The sequence below is a fragment of the Martes martes genome (genome assembly GCF_963455335.1).
Source record: "Martes martes genome assembly, chromosome: 3".
NCBI classification, from domain to species: Eukaryota; Metazoa; Chordata; class Mammalia; order Carnivora; family Mustelidae; genus Martes; species Martes martes.
Window position 1 is genome coordinate 71742205 of NC_137890.1, and position 20778 is coordinate 71762982.

Below are 20778 nucleotides of genomic sequence, written 5' to 3' on the forward strand. Positions count from 1 at the left end.
GGGATGCCACAACATCAGGCACAGTGGAAGGTGGGTATAATGGGATGCTGAAAAGGAAAAAGAAGGGTTCGGTGAGAATCTGCACAGCAAGCAGAAAGATCCCAGTTACCTCCCCAATCCTACTCTGAATGCCAACAGCCAAGTGTTTATCTTCATGGAGAAACTGACCTAAAATTCAGGCATTTGCAGGTTTCCCAACAAAAAGCTTATCACCTAACCACCTAAAACAAGCACCAGCTAACAAGCACCATCTCCATATATAGCTTCCAATCAGATTTGAGTATCTCCCTTGTAGGTTTGGTGAACCTTAGAGATTAATATTTTCCATATACTCACTTCAAGAAACAGAAGTGTCCCCAGAATTGAGACAAGTTTTATGAGCATCATAGTAAATCATGTAAATTAGAAAAGATCAGATTTTCATTAGACCATTAAAACATTCAGAGAAAATAGAGACAAAACAAGGAATAGATGAAAATGTTGAAAATTAAGTATATCATAAATATCCTAAAATTTGTAAGAATTCCTACATATATAAAACAAGAACAGAATGCTGTTTAAAAAGTAATCATGTTAAAAAAAAAAAAGTAATCATGTTGAGGGCAGAGGTCTATATATTGCAGTAAATATCCTTATTAATTTTATTCATCAAACAAAAAGATTAGCAAGAAGGAGAACAAGAGATCGGACATTAAAAATTCAACAGAAGAATTACATTAAAAGGTAAAGAATTTTTCAAGTCAGCAGAAGAAAAGTACAAAGAGAAAGATACTAGGAGAGAAAAGGTAAGAAAATTGGAGGATCAGTCCAACAAATAAGAGTCCCAGAAGAGAACAGAAAAAAAGAGATGGGAAAACAGTAGGAAAGAACTATGTAGGAAACAATGCCCAGAATTGAAGGACATGACTATAGCTTCTAGAGCCCCTGAATGTCTAACATAATCATTGACAAAAGACTATTACTAATGCATACAGTTGTGAAATTTAGAATGTCAGGAATAAAGAAAGGATCTTACACACTTTCAGAAAAAAAAAAAAATACAACAGGGTCAGGAATCAAAATGGCATCAGTCTTCTACAAAGAAATCCTGGATGCTAGAAGACATTTAGAGGAATGGATTCCTAGGGAAAGTGATTATCATCCTAGAATTTTATATCCAGTCAAACTATCAGACAAATATAAGGAAGAGAAAAGGATATTTCCAAATTGGGAAGCACATACTCAAAAAAGTTCCTCCCATGCACACTTTTTTAGGGAATTACTGGAAGATGTGGTTCACCAAAACCAGGGAAGAGGGACAAGAATGAAGAAGAGGAAACAAGATCCAGTGCAGGCAGAGGCCAAAGCAATTCCCAGAATGATGAAAAAGGAAGTCCCAGGGCACAGTTGGGCAGCAAACCCACGAAACAACCAGTCTAGGTTAGAGGAAAATGATGAAGGATGTCCGAGAGATGACCTGTAGGAAAACTACCAGAAGTGGTAGAATGTTTGAAACTGTGTTTGGAAAAAATCCTGGTAAGTATGTGACAAAGTATTTGGAAAAAAGTAGCGACAGGGACATAGAAGACTAGGCATATAAAAAAAAAAGTCAATTATTAACTCTGGTAAAAAAACAAAAATTAAAAAAAAAGAAAATGTAAAGGAAAGGAAACAATCATAAAGTACCACCTGGCTCCGTGGTGAATGTTTACATAATCATATCATCATATCATCATAATATAAATATTAGCAATGAATTATGCAAGAATTTGTAATATAATTTTTGAGAGAATGAATGGAAGGGGTGTGAGAAAGAGTTACAGGAGAGCCAAATCCTTAACCACCATAACAGGAAGTCAATAATAATAATGTCTAAAATTGAGGAATCAAAAATAGCAGTATAGGGGCACCTGGGTGGCTCAGGCTTTAGCATCTGCCTTTGGCTTGGGTCATGATCTCAGGGTCCTGGGATCAAGCCCCGCTTCAGGTTCCCCGCTCAGCTGGAAGCCTGTTTCTCCCTTTTCCACTCCCCCTGCTTGTGTTCCCTCTCTTGCTATGTCTCTGTCAAATAAATAAATACAATCTTAAAAAGAAAATAGCAGTATATGCATATTATTTTAAAATATAGAGGATTACATAAGAAGCAGTTGAAAGGATTGAACTGATTGCCAATGGGGTCAAAGAACGGTTGTTATTTTGTAATAAGCCCTTATGCTACTATTTGATTTCACTGTATACAAGCATTAGTTTAATAGAAGTACATTTCAATTTTTAAAAATAACAATAATTGGAAACAGCATGTTTAACTTGACCACTTTATCTTCTCCAGGTTCTTCCATCCTCGTTTTTCAGGCCCAGGAAGGCTGTCCCTTTGGGCTACATGTCCTATTACGTGTACCCACAGCATTTTCCACATGGTGCACCTTTTCATACTTGACTGTCTTTGTTTACCAATTTGCCTTTTTCTGTGTCTATATTGTGAGTTCCTTGAGAAAAGGCACTGCATCTTGGGTGTTCACCACAGCAACTCCAGTGCACAACACGTAACCAGGAAAAGGAGAAAAATGAACATGTTTACCTTCTGCTTTGTCCACAAAATCTCTTTTAGTATTGGAAATAAACTGATTTGATATTGCCTTCCTAACCTCTTCCTCTGTAGCAGCAATTTTCCAAGGGAGATAGCTCTTTATTGATGCTGCTGGTTGACCTTGAGGTAGTGTCCAGGGAAAGATGTCCTATGAATACAAACACAGTTTTTAAGAAAATCCATATGGGTTCCCCTAATTGAATGAAGACTCTGAGTATCTGTGTGTACATATTCCTCTGGGTCCTTTACATCCCACTACCACACTGCATTGTTTGCAGGAGCCTGTCAACAGGAACCAACAATTTACACAGCTGTAACAGGTACTTTGTAATTTCTTTGACTTTTTCATATTGAGACAAGAAAAAGTGACTGCAAAGTCCAAAGAGTTGTACTTGCAACCAGAAATCTCCAGCCAAGACCAGAGAAGAAGACCCATGCTAGCTTTGGCTCTAAGCGCCCAAGCAGATAGCTGCTGCCTCCCCTCAGAGCCCCAAGTTTCGAGACACACCTGGCCCCCCATGGAGAGGCCTCAGAATGAGCATGTAGGGGGGCGGAGGGCAGGCACTCTCTTTGTCTTTGTCTGCAAAGAAATTTTATGATCATGAAACTTGAAACCTCCAGCACCTCTTTCCATATTCCCACTCTCTCATAACCTTGCTTCCTATTTCCCTGAGAAAACTGAAGCCCTCTGACGAGAACCTCCACACACAGCCCACCACACCACCCAGCCACCACATCGGCACTCACTTATGCTGTGATGGGAATGGAGCAGCAGGTGCTTTTAGCAGGGCCCACTGTGTCTGGTACACCACAGTCCACTGCATTTAGCTTACTCTGGCCCATGAGCCCCAAAATTCTCACTCCTCTCTTGCAACTTCCATTTCTCCCTTTCTTTGGGGTCATGGTTGCCAATATCCAAGCTTGCCTTCATTTCTCTTAGAAAGGAAAACTCTCTCTTCACTCTATCTTCCCCTCTAGTTATTAAGGTGTTACTCCCAGTCTGCCTTTTACTGAAATTCCCCCCAAATAGTTACATATATTCCCTGTCCCCAAAATGTGTCTTTAAAGTGTCTTTTAATCTTCAGGGTCCCTCTCTGTTCCCTCTTTCCCTTATAATCTATTGAAGAAACAAAGCCATTTGATGTGAAGAGGTTCCCACACTCCAGATTGTGTGGAATGCATACACATTATGCAGGTTAACAAGTTCCTCTGTTCCCTGTATTTCCTGCAATTGACAGCTAGATCCAGACTGACTTACACGTGGGATAAATCCCTTTGGCAAGACTGTATTTGGCAAAGAGGACCATAACATACAGCTGTTTCTCTTTGTGTGATGTTAGCAGCTATTGATGCTTAATGCCTAGATTAACAGATACAATGGGATGATATTCCAATCATAGTTCATATAGATAAGGCAGAAAGAAAAGCTTGATCTTTCCCCCTTTGTCAGATTTTAAGATAATGAATTGGTTTTTATCATCCTCTGAAAGTGTCACCAGTTTTTGTGTGTGTGTGTGGTTTTTTTAACAGAACTCACAGATCTAAGCATATTTGATGTGTTTCAATCTATTGCATAAATTATTCCTATAGACGCTCAAATCATTTTTGGCCTGTAGGTACTTCTTTAATTTTAATATAACTCTAGTGGTTTTTTATGGGTTTTTTGGCTATGTGGCATGACAAGATGTTCCAGACTCATCTTGCACATTTCCCACCCCAAATCTAGACTCAGCCAGTTCTCCGAGAAGCTTTCCATCTCACACTAACCAAGCATTCTTCCACCACAACTGCTCTTGTCAAGGCAACCAAGGAACTCCATTCTGCTAAAGTCAATGGTCAACTCTATCCTCATCTTCTTTGACCTGCCAGCAGCATTTCACACAATGCTCAGTCCTTTTTCTTCATTTTGTTCACTTGGCTTCCAGTACAACACACTCTGTTGGGTTTTCTCCCTCACAACTGGCTGCCCCTTCTTCAGTCCCTTTTGCTGCTTCTTTCACTGGCCTCTTAAAAGTGAAGTGCTCCAAGGTTTGGTCCTTGAACCTCTTCTCTTTTCTAGCTTAATGATCTCATCCAGTCTCATTTTATTTCACATACAAAGGCTCTTACTTATCTTCAGCTTAGACCTCTCCTTCAACTCAGATCCCTATATCAACATCCTCCTGGAGATGTGCTCTTGGAAGCTTAGATACCTCTAACTCCACATTCCCACGCCTGAACCCCTGAGCATGCCCCTCAGTCTTGAATATTCTACATTTCAGTTAATGATCACTCCAACCTTCCCACTCTTTAGACCTAAATCCCTGGAGTCATTCTTGGTCCATCTCTTTGCTTCCCATTCCACATTCTTTACATCAGAAAACCTTATTTGCCTATGAAATATATTTAGAATTTGACCATTTCTCCCAACCACTCCTAACACCCTAGTCTGACTGAGCCATCAGCATTTATCTCCTGGATTACCGTGATGGCCTCCTAACCAGTATCTCGGCTTCCACATCTACTCTCTGATAGTCTACTCTCGGCCAGGGCAATCCTGTTAAAGTGTAATCACGTGACCCCTCTTCTCAAAATCCTGCAGGGGCTCCTCATATGTTTCAGAGTCATAGTCACAGTCCATGCACAATGGCCTACAGGGCTCTACATGATTTACTTCCCCCAACTCAGCACACCTCTATCCCTCATCCCCTCCCAACCCCCCTCCTCTTCGTTTTCTGTCCTCACCTCCTCCTCCTTCTCCTTTATCCATCACACTCCAGCCACAAGGACTTCCTCCCAATTCCTTAAATGTCAGACATGCTCCTGTCTTAAGGCTTTGCCTTTGAAAGAGAGAGAGATTCTCTCCTAGATATCAACATGGCTTTCTCTCTCACCTCCTTCAAGTCTTAGTGTGAATGTCACCGTCTAAATGACACATCCCCAAATTATCCCACCCCAAATTGCAAACCCTCCCCCACCCACTCCACTCTGGATGGAGTTTACTCTCTTCATTTTTTCCCATAAAACTATCACATTCTAATCTTTTATGGCACATTACAGTCTGCCTGTGTGTTATATTTATCATCAGTTGTCGTCTCCCCAACTAAAGTGTAAGCTCCACAAAGATAGGGGTGTTTTCCTGTTTTGTTCACAGCTACAACCTCGGGTTCAGAAGAGTGTATGGCACATACTAGGCACTCAGTAAATATTGGTTGCTTAAACAAGTAAAAAGGTAGTACACATAACTATCTACTGCCTGAGGACTTTGCCCTCCTAGTCACTGGTAAGCCCAGCTAAGTTGTTTTTTTCCAGTATCCTGAATGGGACTTGCAGTCACCAGTGACTTCTGATGGGACACTCCACAGATAGCAGAGGTAAGTTACATGATGATGGATCACTCTTGTATCCCTTTCCCAGGCATTTCAGATACCACATCTTTCAGGCTTTCCTCTGGGGCTGTTCCTTTGTCTCAATTTACAGCTTCTTTCTTCACCCTCACCTCAAACCTAGGGATTCCCCAGGGCTTCATCAGGCACACACATCTATATCCTCATCCTGGTAGTACTAGTCCTCTGAGGCATCACTCACCCACCCCCAGCCTGTTTTCCACCTGACCGCCCACACTTGGATGCATCCCTATTGCCACCAATATATCAGCCGGCCCTTGTTTCTCACCACCCTTTCCTGGAAGGAGCTCCCAACCACAGTCTACATTTTAACTCCCAGGACAACTGTTCTTTAGAAGCAGATCCTGTCTGTTAGCAGAGCGGGAGCATCTGCTAGCCTCATCCTAGTTCAGGCCCTGAGCCACAGTCAAAACCATTCAACAAAAACAATACATGGCAGAGCAAGAGGGCTCAGCAGAGTAAACAATGCGGCATGCCCTCAATCCAGGTCGAGGGGAAGAGCATTCACGTGCTGGAGCGGCTGCAGCCTGGTATGGAACCCTCATTGTTTGAAAGTGTACAGGGCCATCTGCCTCACTACCGCCCATTGGCTGAGAATGCACAGGACACCCAATCACTCTAGCTCTCCTTGGCTGGGAGCTGTCAACACACCTAAAGGGAAAATAAATGCTTGTGTGTGTATGTGTGTGTGTATGTATACATACACAGTATAATATTGTAACTAACTGCTTTTCTTTAATTTTAAAATCTCAAGGCAAATATTTAAGGGGTAAATTCATTAAAATAAATGGATGCCATGAAGAACCAAGTTAAATGGGGTATGTATGTTCTAATGATTCCCAAGTCTACATCTACTACTCTCCTCTCCCACACAGACTCCAGACCTGTACAGGCAACTGCTCATTGGACAAATTTTCAATCAACATGTCTTCAGCTGAACTCACATTTCTCCCATGCCCTTTCCCACCAAACCTGGTCCTTCCCACTTTCCAGCTCAGCAAACAGCAACAGCTTATACCCAGCCATCCAAGCCAAAAACAGAAACATTATCCTTCATTCTTTTCTCTTCCTTGTCTTTTATATCTTTTCAGTCATCAAATCCTTCCCATTCTACCACCTAATGTCTATTGAATGCATCCAGGTGCCTTTCCAAGGGAAAGCCAAGTAAATGAAATCCTTTACTATAGTTGAGCATTGCTTTCTACGGTAGAAGAAGGGTATATACTGCACAGAAGAGAGTCTACTTCCATCTAGAGGAGAAGGGAATTAGAGACAGCTCTCTTTAAGCTGCATTTTAAAGAATGTATACATTTCTTTGGTGGACAGGAGAAGGGATTCCAGATAAACAAGATGACAAAAGATCTGGGAGTTTGAGAATGCATAATGCCAAACACAAATACTTGTGAGTGCCAGCATTATTGACAATAACCAAAAGGTGGAAACAACCCAGATGTCCATCAATGGAAAAATGAATGAACAAACTGTGGTATAGACATACAATAGAGAATTATTCAACCACAAAAGAGAACCATAAAAAAGAATGAGGCACTGATAGATGATACAGGGTAGATGAACATCGAAAACATTATACTAAGTGCAGAAGCCAAACACGAAGGGTCAACATTGTATGATTCTCCGTAAAAAATATCCAGAATAGGTCATCCACAGAGACAGAAAGTAGGTTCATAATTGCCAGAGGCTAGGGAAGAGGGAAGCAGGAAGTAATTTCTTAATGGGTGTGGGGCTTCCTTTTGGATGATGGAAATGTTTTGGAATAAGATAAATGTGGTAGTTACAGAACATTACGAATGTACTAATTGTCAATTAATTCTTCATGTTAAAATGGCTAATGTTATGCCCTGTGAATTTCATTTCAATTTTTTTCAAATCTTTTTAAAAATTTGGAGGATAAGGGAGAAATGGTTAGAAATAAATGTGAGAAGGTAGGCAAAAAATAGTAAAAGTACCACCACAACTACAGGTGAAGAATCTGGGATATATTTAGACTCTCATTCTTATGGATTACTGATACAGTATTAAATTAAATAGATTTGTAGATATTAGCTTACTTGACTGGGGTGACATTTGTGTCTCCCGATTCCTCTTGAAGTCCCAATTTTGACCAAATCTTCTTTAGAATGTAATTTCCAAACATACTCATCATTGTACTGTGTCTGATTGGGAATAGGGTCACTAAGTGAATATGTATATCCTAGTCTTCTGATACTTTTTTGGCTATGAGAAAAGATAGTGGAAATCAGAATAAGGGATTAAATACCAAATCTCACAACAGTATACATATCAAATACTTTTGCTTATAACATTTTTTTTTTAAAAAGATTGTCTGGTTCAACACTTGGTGCCAGAAAAAATTTAATTTCCAGATTCCCTTGAAAAGAAACAATCCTGTGCCTTAGGACAGTTCTTCACAAACGTATGGGAAGCCTAAAATGGAATTTAAAAGAACAGCCATCTGAAATTCAGTAATCTTTTCAATTAATTTTTTTAAAGAGCAGATACCCTCCCCTATAAACAGTACTTCAGTGTAATCAAATGCTTGGTGAAGAAATGTTTCTCTCTATGGAAGTATTCCAGTTAATAAAAGGAAGATACAGAAGAACTGGGATATCACTAGTTTGCATGGCCATAATGAAATTATGCATCCAGGCAATGGTCACCAGTTCCTACTCACAGTTCAAGAAGAGGATCCACCAGCTATCACGTGCCCTGGATCTGGTATTTTGGTCAAAACACCCAGCTTGAATAAGATGAAGTCTTTGAAATAGTAGATTATAGGAAATGCATGAAAAGAGGAAAATTTTAAACAACAGAGTGGGGGTGAAATCAGAAAAATCCAAAACAATGATCTGTTTCTTCCACAAAGAAATTCTCAGAAAAGAAAAAGAAGGGGAACCTATGGATTAAAGAAGGTTAAAAAACCATCACCAAGTGCAATGTGTAGAACTTATTTGGATTTAATTTCTAACTAACTCATTTTTTGTTTTTTTTTTAATTATGAGACATTGGGGGAAATTTGATTGCTGATTGGCCATTTGATACTAAGGAATTGTTTCTTTTTGAGCTGAGACAATGGTATTGTTGCATATTTTTAAGGCATCCTTATCTTTTAGAGATACATAAAAGTAATATTTTGAATTAAAATGATACAATGTCTGGAATTTGCTTCAATATTATCCAGCAGGAAGGCTGGGTGGAAGGTATACATAAAAAGTGTCAATGTGTTGATTATTGTAGGTGGATAATGGCTAGGAATTTATTGTATATTCTTTTGTGAACGTCTAAAATATTTCATATTGGCTTTTTCTTTAAAGAAGCCTGGGCTGGACTTAAAGAAGCCTGGGTTTCTTTAAAGACAGCCTAGGTACTGTCTTTAAGAAACCAAACATCTGGAAAGTGGGATACATCTGGATGATGGACTTATTTTACTTATTTTACTTATTTTACTTATTTTACTTATCGTTCAGATGTGTAGGCTCAGGTAGGACTGTGGTCCTGAATGAAAGTGAAGTCATAACATCTAACCATGACACGAGGAAGAGAGAAAGATGGGGGACAGAAAGCTCCTGTGTAGGTACAGAGGTTTGTTTTCAGGCAGAGGCATGTTAAGAAAGAGTACACTGAGAGATGGAGATCTGAAAATCAACTCCCTTAAAGCTATCTGTGCTGTGTTGCCTTTGGAAAATCTTCATGTGCGTTTGATGACTTCATTTTCATTAAAATCCCATACTCTTACTTTGGGCTTGCCTTTGGAGGTCTGAGAGGGTGAGGAGGGCATGGGGAAAGGGGATGGCAAAGGGAGTGCATTTCTCTAACCAGGACATGTGATCCATGTGGGGATCCCCTGAATTTAGGTACACTGTAGAGTTCTGTGGCTAAGAGTAATGTCTAGTTTTTGATTTCCTAACCATTACAGAATGTTCAGCCCTCTTTAAGGAGAACCCTCTGAGAAGAGAGCAGAGAATATAGAGTGCTTCAAATGACTCTTTTCCCCCACATATTTAAACTTAAAGATTGTTTTCAGTTTAAAAAAACAATCCCTAGGACATGTCATTAGCTAGAAAGAAGAGTACCTCTGAACAGGTGAAGTAGTACAGGATGGCAATGCTGATACTTTTGAACATAACTGGGATCTTTTCTGAGATTAGCAAATTTGAAAGATTCACTAGGTAAAACCGATACACAAAAATTTTGTTATTTTTTTCCTTCAGATTTTTGTATCCATCATTCAATTGGGTACTTAAGTCTTTTTTTAACCCAAACATATTATGAAATATTTAATCCAATACAGCCATTCCTCATTTTATCTATATTGTAAAATATGTAATGACATATGGCAGTACATGCTGGCTTGCCAGATCAATTAATTTTCAACAGGTAGAACTTTCTCTCTCATTAAATGCATAGTAAATGTTTCATTTGTATCTATAAGAGAAGATAGGTATTAGCTGAATCTATTGTGGCACTCATTTCACAATGTACGTAAATCAAACCATCACACCGTATGTCTTAACTTATACAGTGATGCATGTCAATTGTTCCTCAACAAAATTGGAAAAAATATATTAAACAAGTTTCTCCCAAGTGAAAGAACAACTAATGTAATTTAATAGTCACGTGTTAAGATGTAGCTTTTCAGAATACTTCTCTGAAAATGAGTTAGGGAATAACTCAATAACTGGATGGCATATCATCTAATTATTTCCTTTCAATAAAACCAAAAGACTAACCCAACCAAGTTGTCAGCTGCTCAGTCATAAAAACCACCTTATAATTTCTGGCATATAACTCAGAAAGAGTTCAAAGTCTTGAATGACACCACCACACTTAACTCCTTTCATTCACATCTACTTATTTATATGATCAAGTTTGCTCAACACTAGCATCTATAAATTGAAAAATAAACATGAGAAGTAGAAAAAAAATTGATGCTGAATGCAGTTCCATTCCAAAAATAATAACACTTTAAACTGGATACATAAATTAATTGCAAACAGAACAGTCACATTTATCTCGTTAAGTTACAATTCCAAAGAGCTTACTTTTTGTGTTTAGTAATTATTAACATTTGTAATATATTTATTGCTTTGAGCAACTGTGTACTAAAAATAATTACGGTAACTCAATACTTAGGGTCACATAACATGTTTAAAAATTAATTTTAATTAATATACTAAAATACTTTCAGCAAAGTATAATGCAGTGATCAATAAATTGCTTTCAAACACAAAATATATTACAGCAGGGTAAGAGTCTATGCAGGAAGTGGAGTGGAATAAGAGCTCAAGAAGCAAAAGGAATTAAATAAATGGTCTATTGAAGAAGAGTTTGTGTATTTTTTAAAAAAGATCATAGTAAGTTATCAGTAAGTTAAGGTGTTTAGGTTACCCATTGGCTATATTTTTTTAATGACTTCATAGCTTTAGTTTAAAATGTCAATGTTTAGGATGGGCTATGCAATTCATCTTTCATAATCATTTGAACTTATAATGAAAAGTTTTCCGTGAACTTAAAAAATACGCGAATTTGAAGACCACTGACCTAGACTCCATTAGTGCCCATTTGTTTTTGGCTTTTATCCCAAATGTTTCTTCTTGAGACAACTGTTACTGACTGGGAAGCTGGCATGATCATTACCATGAGATGATAAATCTCCCAGTTAGAGGACATAATGTAACTCAGTGGGATAGCCAGGAAGTCAGATATCAAGAGTCTTACAGGCCTATAGTGTTGAAAGTCTATCAGATATTACACTGGGGAAAAAATTAACGAAAATTTTTGAGTAACTTCTTGATGCTAGTCACTGTTCTAGTGCCTTCATTCCAACCTCAGAACAACCACCTGAGGCAGGGATCATTACACCCACTTTGCCAACCATAAAACTGAGCCATAGTTGGCTTGTTACCTGCCAAAGGTAGAAGAGAAAATAAGGGGAGGAGCAGGGAGCAGAGGCTAAAACCCATTTCTGCCTGACTCTTCAGCCACGTCTTACCCATACCCCATTTGACTTCTCAACAACTCAAACTCTTGGAGTGAAAAGATCCTCTTTATTGGAAACAATTCACACAGGCAGGTGAAGTTTCTCCATGCTGATTTTCCACCCACCATGGATGCAATGAATGATGACAGGGCTTCCCTGATCCCACTCTCACTTACCCACTAATGAGCTTAAAGAGGCAGCTGATGGACAGAAATTCTCACCACTCACAATTCAGGTGGAAATGGAGAAGCTGCAAGCCATTTGAGGAAGCAGTAAATGGAGAAGTGAAGGTCAGGGTGAGTGGGTTATGGCCATCCAGGTTCCCAGAGCAGCGTTGGTGGTAGAAGTGCTAACAGTTCTTCATTCAGCCATTCATTCAACAGTCACTGCCAGCCTACTAGGTACTAGGTAATAGATTCGATTCATACTTCACGTTTAGGTAGCACAATTCCGTTAACCTATATACTGGCTCTGTTGTAAAGCATGACCCACAGTGACTTTATGAAGGATCCATATGTTCCTTTTCTTTGTTCCTGTAAGAGGTCTGGATACTGTCTTAAGTGGGGAGGCTATCTGGTGCTTGGAGAAGCACTGTGCATGCAATAGGTTCTCCATGTGGACATTCTTATAAGCCTTCTCTGATTACTCTTTCTCTTGGCTTTGGACTTTGAATAATAGAATGCAAGTGAACAGTTTAAGGTGTGTACATCAACCTGATACAAATCGGGATCTACCGAATTAAAGCAGGCACGGCTCCGGTCTTTGGTGTGTATGCGGTCCTCATGGTGGTGGCATAGGAATCCCAGGTGGCGTCACCTGCCAAAAGGATGACAAAACAGTTTGAAATGTGGCAAACCAGAATATTTCTATTATATGTTGTTTCAATAATTAAAATAATTTTGCAAGAGAAAAAAATTTTTGGATAGTGATTGAAAGTCTAAAGGAACAAAGGCCAACTTGTGGCCTCTTATAGGAAAAGGGAAAGCTCAATTGAATGATCTGAGTTCCTCCCTAAAGAGAAACAGGTCCATTGTTTTTCCTGCAAACTCATACATGCTATTTTAAAGTGTTCAGACAACACCTAAAAATATAAAACAGAAAGTTTTTTGACCTGCTATCTATCACTTTAAGGAGCCCACAATGACTTTAGTGAGCAGCTTCCCACGCATCGTAGAAGTTCCACCTATACACACATGACATAATTTTACACAAGGTTCACATGTCCCTTTTTATCCTGGGCATGTTCTCCTCTCTCCTTCCTTCCTCTGTTCATTGTCACTCGCCTCCTCAGCCCTCCTCCCACCCCATGTGAACAACAGTGCTGGTTTCTTTCCATGCTTTAACACCTGCTGATACAATGACCTAGAGATTTATAAATACTTTGACATTGGGTTTTAGTTTTCACCATCTTGTTTTACAAAAGTGGCCTCCTAATTCATCATCTTCTCTCTGTCACAGAATGGTGTCATATGGGAAAGTCCTCCAACTCATCAGGAGAAGCTCTAATGGATTCTTGCTCATGATGGCACCAGATTCCACAGCACAGGTGAGATTTAAAGCAGTGAGCATGGGTGGGATCAAGAGAGGAGGAGAGCTGGAGGAGACCAGTCCAAAGGCCTTTGGCATACGAGCATCAAGAGGTTGGGGAGAAGGGGAATCAGAGGAGGAGGCCGGCAGAGGAGAGCAGTCAGCAAGAGTACGTGGTGTCCTGAAGGCCATAGGAAGGCGGGGTTTCCAGGAGGCACAGGGTAAGGATCACCTATGGCAAATGTGGGGGACTGGGTCCACAAAGACAAAGACAGAGAATTAACCATGGGGCACACGCTCACAACAACAGAATATAACTGCCCCAACCTCCCATTGTCCACAAAGTGCCACCCCACTTCTTGGGAGTAAAGATTTTAAATTTAACTCAGTTGTTCTCTCATTCTTCCTACCTGGGCAATTCACCTGCTTACGCTCACTGGAACCTGGATTGAAACCATCCCTCTTCATGTCTGAATACACTGCTGTCTGGGGTCTAGCTTCTCTCTGCTAGACCCCCATGGCCACCTCATTGTCTGTGATGTTCCCACTCACGCATCCTAAATACAATTGCTATAAAGTATTCTTCTCGAATACATCTTCAGTTCCCAAAGAGTCCTAAAATCTCTATGCACTGCCTAGCATATGGGGCCCTGACCAAACATTTAGATTTTGCTGTCTGTGTGTTTCTTTCTGTCTCATCTCCCCATCTCCCAACCAGCTCTTGTTCCCAATTTAACTGGCCCTTGCCGGCAGCCAGGCAGCTGGACCTGCTGCTCCGTGACAGTTTCCCCACCGCCTTCTTTCTGGTTGGGATTCACCTCCACCAGCTTCCCCCGTCTAACAAAAGTCTAGCCCCCGCATGCTCCACTCTGTGCCACTGCTCACACACACTCCCGGTGTCCCCGCCCAGATCCCACTCGACAAGAAACGACGTTCTTCTCTGACGCTGCTGCTTTAGTGAGAGTCACTTCGTGCTTTCAAGCATTTTGTTCCAATTGTAGAATTGAATGTTCTTTGTTCGGAGAATTCCAAGTATGGACAAGGAAGTGGGAAGAAATTGGGAGGCAGAGCTGCTCTTAAAAGAAACCTTCGCTTAACCTGATTTGAACCTCAGAGGGCGACTCTTGGAAGGCTCAGGAAAGATCCTCTGCCCAGAGACCACACATTTCACTCTCTCCTTCCTAAAGCAAACAGCACGAACCCAGGCCAGACCAATTTCCTGCTAGGCCCACAACAGGCCTCAAAAACCCTGGCAACACAACATCCAGGTAACATCTCCCCATCAATCACACGGGCAAGCCAGATCCACCTCCGGGTGTCCCTATCTGGGGCCTTTCCCCTTCCTGAGGACAGGCTGGGGGCTGGCAGCCTCCTATTGCTAAGATCCTATTCCAGAAGGCGTCAGGCACAGGAGAGGCCATGTCCAGCTGCCTATAGGACCTGAGACCAAGTGGACTTCCCTCTCCCTAATTCTAACCCTCTTGGATGGCTAGAATGACGAGATGCACAATTGCTGGTACATCTTTCTACAATTTTTTGTTTAATGACTTTTCTTATTAAAAGTCTTTATGTCAGCTCTGTGTCTGTGCTTCCTACTTCCATTGACACAGCTTCTGAAAATACAATGTTATTAGAATGAATCGTTTTCATTAACAGAAATAATAACTTTAAAATCTATAATCATAATATTCTAAAACACCGATTTCCAGAATGTGCCACCGCCTGCTTTTGCCTTCATTCTCATCATATCTCATTCTCAATATAATTATTATTATCTTGGTGTTTTCCCCTGTAACTCTGTGTCCACCTCTCTCAGGATTCTGTCTTCCTGTGTCTACCTTCTTTCATTTTCTGTTCATTCTACAGTCAAGTCCTGAACCCCTCCCATGGACCAAGCCCCCTGGCAGGCCCTAGGACAGAGAGATCCTGTCCTGGCCTTGGGGAACTCCCAGGTGAGTAAGGAGACAGTGAATCTCCAGTGAGTACAAGCTAAGAGACTCGCTGTTGGGCCGTGTGCCGTGGGAGTTCCCACAGAAGGTGCAATTCTTTCTGGCTGGATGAGAGAATAGGCATAGGGTGGGTCCTGGAGGTACTTCATAGAATAGGTAGCTTCTGAGCCAGGACTTAAAGTAGGAGTTGGACAAGGACCACAGAAGGATGTGAAGTGAAGCATTTTTCAGAGGAAGGGGCATGAGATGTGAGAGTCTGAGACCTGGCGAGTGGCCCAATGTGAGTGAGGCAGAAGAGAGGTCTGCGAGGTCTGGTTTGCCCCGCTTTACCCTGGCACTTTACCACCCCTGGAGGTATTCACAATTATGAAAATGTATTATGAGGTTTTGAAAATATTATAAAATAGTAACTAGCCTGTGCATATTATATGACACTTCACAGAGCATTTCCGCATATGGAAACTTGTTTTATCCTCCACAATAGCCCAACAGGTAGGCAGGCATGAACAGTCCCTGATAATTCTAAGTTCACCCTGCTGTTGGGAGGATTAAAGGGGATGGTGGATTCAAGCATTTAGAGTAGGCTGAACGGGGACCCAAAAGATGCAACCACATCCAAACCCCAGAACCTGGGAATGGTACCAAATAAGGAAAAGGGGCCTTTGCAGACACATCTGGAGATGAGGAGATCATGCTGGATTAGTGGTGGGCCCCAAAGGCCATTTCACTGCCCTCATAAGAGGCAGAGGGAGATTTCACACAGAAATAGGCAATGTGACCGTTGAGGTCCAGACGCAGTGAGGAGCCCACAAGAAGGCTGACAGCCCCCAGAAGCTGCAAGAAGCAATAAAGGCTTCTGCCCCCGAGCTACTGTTGGGAATGCAGCCATGCCAGCACCTTGATTTGGGACTTCTGGCCTCCAGAATGTGAAACAATAAATTTCCTTTGTTCCAAGCCATCCGTTCATGGTTATTAATGGCGGTTCTTCAAACTAGTAACAGCAACTACAAGCCCATATCTAGTAATATAGTTCAATAGCAAGTAGCCCATGGTAATCATTGCCAACCTCACCTTATTTTTGGACCAAAGCTAGGCAGTGACACCTCAGTCCCACCTTTTGGAGCATGACACTTTTAGCAGTGGAAGATGGAGAGGCACAGAGTGCCTGGTAGAGCCCCAAGATTGGGCAGAAAGAGTTAAACTTGCCCATGGGAAGGGGATCTTTGGGGCAGAATCAATGAGCCTTGCTGATCAAAGTAAGGTGTCAATGAAGCTGCCCTCCCTTCTTCCTTGAGCAGCAGGCACCCTCCTAATGGGCCGCAAGTCTAGGAGGACAAGGAGTATCATTTTGTACATATTAGTTCGAGGCCCTTCTGTGACATCCAAATGGAACTGTCTGGTAGGCAGCCGGATACATTGGTTCAAAAATTAGGAGTGAGTGAGAGAGATTAGAAATCCAATGGCACATTTCGGTAGACCTGAAGCCCTTGGTAGGACATGACCACTATATGGAGGTCATAAATCAAGTAGAACTAATCTTGAAGGACTCTCACATACCCCAGACAAGAAGGGGGAGAGGAAGCAGTGAAAGAAACCCAGACAGGTGGCTGGAAAGAGAGGAAGAGATGCAAAGGGAATATAGTGGGGAAAGCCTGGGAAGGAGGTTCTCCTCCCGCCTCTCTTTTCCACCTTGTCATCATATAGAAACAGAGTGTTTTCAATATATTTTGTATGAATTAAGTTTTTTCATTTTCTATCCTTAATTTTCAAAGGGATGAATGGACTGAAAATATGCATTTCGTTCTTTCTGGCTGGTCTACAATTCTAGGGACTTTGCTGCTGAACCGTTCCTAACTGCTCTGTAGCCACCACGGAACCACAAATTACCCAGCTAGAGGGCTGCGGTGGGTGATTATTGCCATGAGAAAGACCAGGAATGGAGCTGACTACACAGTAATCAGGCCACTAGCGTCACAGCTAGAATGGCTCTCCCTCCACAGGCACAAAAAGCTGACTTTGTAAACCGGCTGCATTTGAATGCAAAATTAGCATGAAAAGCTCTACCTCTGTTAAATGCAAAATTCCATTGAAAGAGAAATCAACAAAGGTTAGGTAGAAGTGGCCTCTGAATGCCAAGTTCCCAGCCTCGGCTACAGACACGTGGGGGGATGCTGCCTCTGCAGATCCACCATGGGGTCCTGCCTTCTGTGCTATTCCTAGATACTGCGCGGGGGTCAGGTCTCCCCTGGGTCTGTTGTTTTCAGAGCGTCTGACCTCTGTACCTTCTTTGTCTTTGACCTCGTTCTCCTGGAAAGGCACTATTCCGTCCTTTCTGACATCTCCTCCTAGGCACTTCTTGGAGGCGGGTGGTGGGTTAAAAACACCTGAATGGTTTAGGGAGGGAATCTTCAGAAATTATGGCGAAGGCTGTAGAAGGACAAGGTCATGAACATTTCATTCTCTCTGACTCCAAGACTATCCATGAATTGAGTCCCACCCATAAGAGGGAGGCAAACACCCTTGCAGACAAAAGCAGCCTTTGCTCTCGCGTACCCACGTTCCCAGGAAAAAGCTCGCCCCCCTGCCCCGCCAGCCGGCAGGGTCTGCAGCCTTACTTGACTGAATCTTGTGGCCCCTCTGAGAGGGGCACGGGGCCTCGGGCCCAGGCTGTGCCATTCTTGCTCAAAAGAGGCCGTGGCGGTGCCCTCTGCTGCTGCCGGTCTGGGTACAGCGCACAGCGCGCGGCTCCCTGCTGCTTTGTGACGCGTCGCCATGGAGACGCGGGTCACTTCCTGCAGCTCAGCTGGTGGGCGGACAGGTGCTGGAGCTGTAGGGCGAGGGCTTCATCAGGCAGGCTGGGGGGCTGGGTGCGGAAATCAGAGATGTGTTCCCAGTAATATGGATACTTACTTTTCGTGCATTCCTACAGTCCTCGCTCACAGTGAGCTTTCCTGAGCATTGTCTTATCTATCTGGAGAGAGAAGCAAAAAGACGAGTAGGTTGAAGAGAAAGTCGTATTGTCAGATTTACAATCGCGAATTTTCATCTCTTCCTAACTTTCAACTTAAGTGACTGTGGCCCAAGTTGTCATAGATCTTTGCGTTAAGAAGGAAACAAGAGTGGGCAGGGATGGGTGTGTGACACCTTTCTCCGCACCAGGAGAGGTTTCTGGCAGGAACCATTGCGGTTTGTGATGGACAATGTAATTGTTCTATCTCCACAGACTCAATTGCGTCTCTCCTGGCCCCCGCGTGTGTGTTACAGTTTTTCCCAGAATGTGGAGGACCTTTTATCTTCATATTCTTGGCAACTACCTAACACATAGTAGGCACTTAGTAAAATTGAATGCTTCTAGGCTAGGACACAGCTATTAGCCACCTGGGTGCAAAGAAAAGAGAGGAAGTACTCATTAGAGACTGCTGGCAACATATTTAGAAAGCTATTTCTAACATATTTAGAAAACTATTCCCTCTCTGCAAAAGGGTTATTTGAGAAAGTAGGACCTTAGGTGAAGGTGACGTTTAAAAAAAGGAGTTTATCAAAGGACACAGAATAGGTATCAAAGTAAACATCCCTAGTGCATATGCAAGGTATTGCTTAAAAATTCAGAACTAAAGTAGAATTTTCTGAAAGGAGTCCTATCCGTATAATGGAACACATATAATACATTCTAGACTCTCAAATTGTATAGCTATGAATGGTGGTGGAACACATAGAAGGTATAGAGTTCTGTGGGTGTTATTAAAAGGAATGAGTCTAAATTAGGATTTAGTAGTGGCATCTAAATGAGGAGAATAACACCCAATAACAGATTACTGTCTGAAAATGGCTGAGCTAATTAGCATAGCATAATTTAAGAAAAATATTTTTTTAAAAACAGAGCAGGGAATCTATAGAATTTCAAAAGTGAATTCTTATTAATATCTTCCATTTGTCTCCTCTTAGGCAAGCTGTGAAATTGTGGCCCACACACCAAATCGGGAGCTGGGAGATCTCTTTGTACTCTCTACCTGGGGCCTTTGGCATCCAGCAGATACTTCCCTAAGCCCCAATTTATCTGTAAAATGAGTATACCAGTGTCTGCCTTGCCGGGCGGTAAAGATGAATAATTCTAACAATAATTTATAAATTATAAAGCCACATAAACCTAAGGTATTGCTCTTTTGTCTTATTCCTATTCTGAGCCTCATTCTTTTTATAGTCTTTCATTCCTGCTTCAAAATGGATTTTTGGTACAAGTCCATTTTATCACGACTGTTATAGCGCTATTCCTGTCTCTCAATTTGGGTTGCTTGAAGCAACCCCTTTCAATGATTAAGATGATTTTTTTTTCCCCTTCCTTCTTTCCCTCAACAAACACTGCCTGTGCACTGAGAACGAGCTGTAGGATGATATTAAGGGAAATGCCCTGGATATTATGAGAGCTTGGGGAGTTCGTCCTAGAACAGGAAATGCCTGATCTGAGTTCTCAGGGATGCCTAGGAGGCAACCAAGCGAAGAGGGAGAGCTGCCACTAGGCTGAGCAAAGGCCCAGGAGGCAGGGGACAACATGGGCTCAACACTGAGCCAAAGGCTTTGCTGGCCATGCTGGGAAGTTGGGCTTCTCCTGTGTAGGAGAATTATGCACTGGAGTGGGTTACAGCAACACAGCAAAGGGACCAGGTCAGAAGCTTACATAAATCCCGGCCTCTTTTTCCAGGGGAAAGAGAAGCAAGATTATCCATAACACCTACCAGAAAAAGTTAACCATTGAGAAATTAAGACATGCAGGTTACTAATATGCCTTTTATAGAGTTTCAAATTGATCAACAAATAATTTGAGAATTATTTGTATAATTTCTATTATCGTATTATTATAATACAGATATGTATATATGTATTATATATATTAATGTATATATTTGTATATTACATATATGTATATTACACGATACATATATGTATATTTATATATAATACATATGTATTATATATATTTGTATATTATAATACAAATATGTATTGTATAATAATTTGTATTATTAGTTGTATTAAATGGGCTAAATGTTAAATGGTTGTTTCCAACTCCCGGGTACATACACACATACATATACACACAGAGGGAACATGACGTGAAGGAGTAGCGACGGGTGGGTGGCAGAGGGAAGGGACAGCACAGATAGAAACACCCAGCTTTCGCTGTGAAGAAGGAAGTCTCCAGCTGGAGGAGAGGAAGAGGTCAGGTAGAGAGTTAGTACCCAAACGGGAGAGGAGAAGCCAAATGTGTAGGCGGTGGGTAAGAAATGGAGAGAAATGGGAGCTTGCCTACCGCTGTGGAAAGAGCAGGTGGGCCCCAGATCTGGAAAAGACAGA

At 41.5% G+C, this 20778-nt stretch overlaps 1 protein-coding gene across 1 annotated transcript in view; it reads right to left on the reverse strand.

The window, feature by feature from the left end:
* TEX26 (testis expressed 26) overlaps positions 1-18102 on the reverse strand; it is a gene marked incomplete at both ends in the record, with an annotated part of 29967 nt that extends 11865 nt beyond the window's left edge. The window contains 5 exons of the mRNA XM_080799396.1: positions 2558-2714; positions 8022-8187; positions 12685-12766; positions 17709-17810; positions 18042-18102. Of these exons, the coding sequence (XP_080655522.1) occupies positions 2558-2714; positions 8022-8187; positions 12685-12766; positions 17709-17810; positions 18042-18102 (568 nt within the window). The remainder of the gene's footprint in view (positions 1-2557; positions 2715-8021; positions 8188-12684; positions 12767-17708; positions 17811-18041) is intronic.
* Between the last annotated feature and the right edge of the window lie 2676 nt (positions 18103-20778).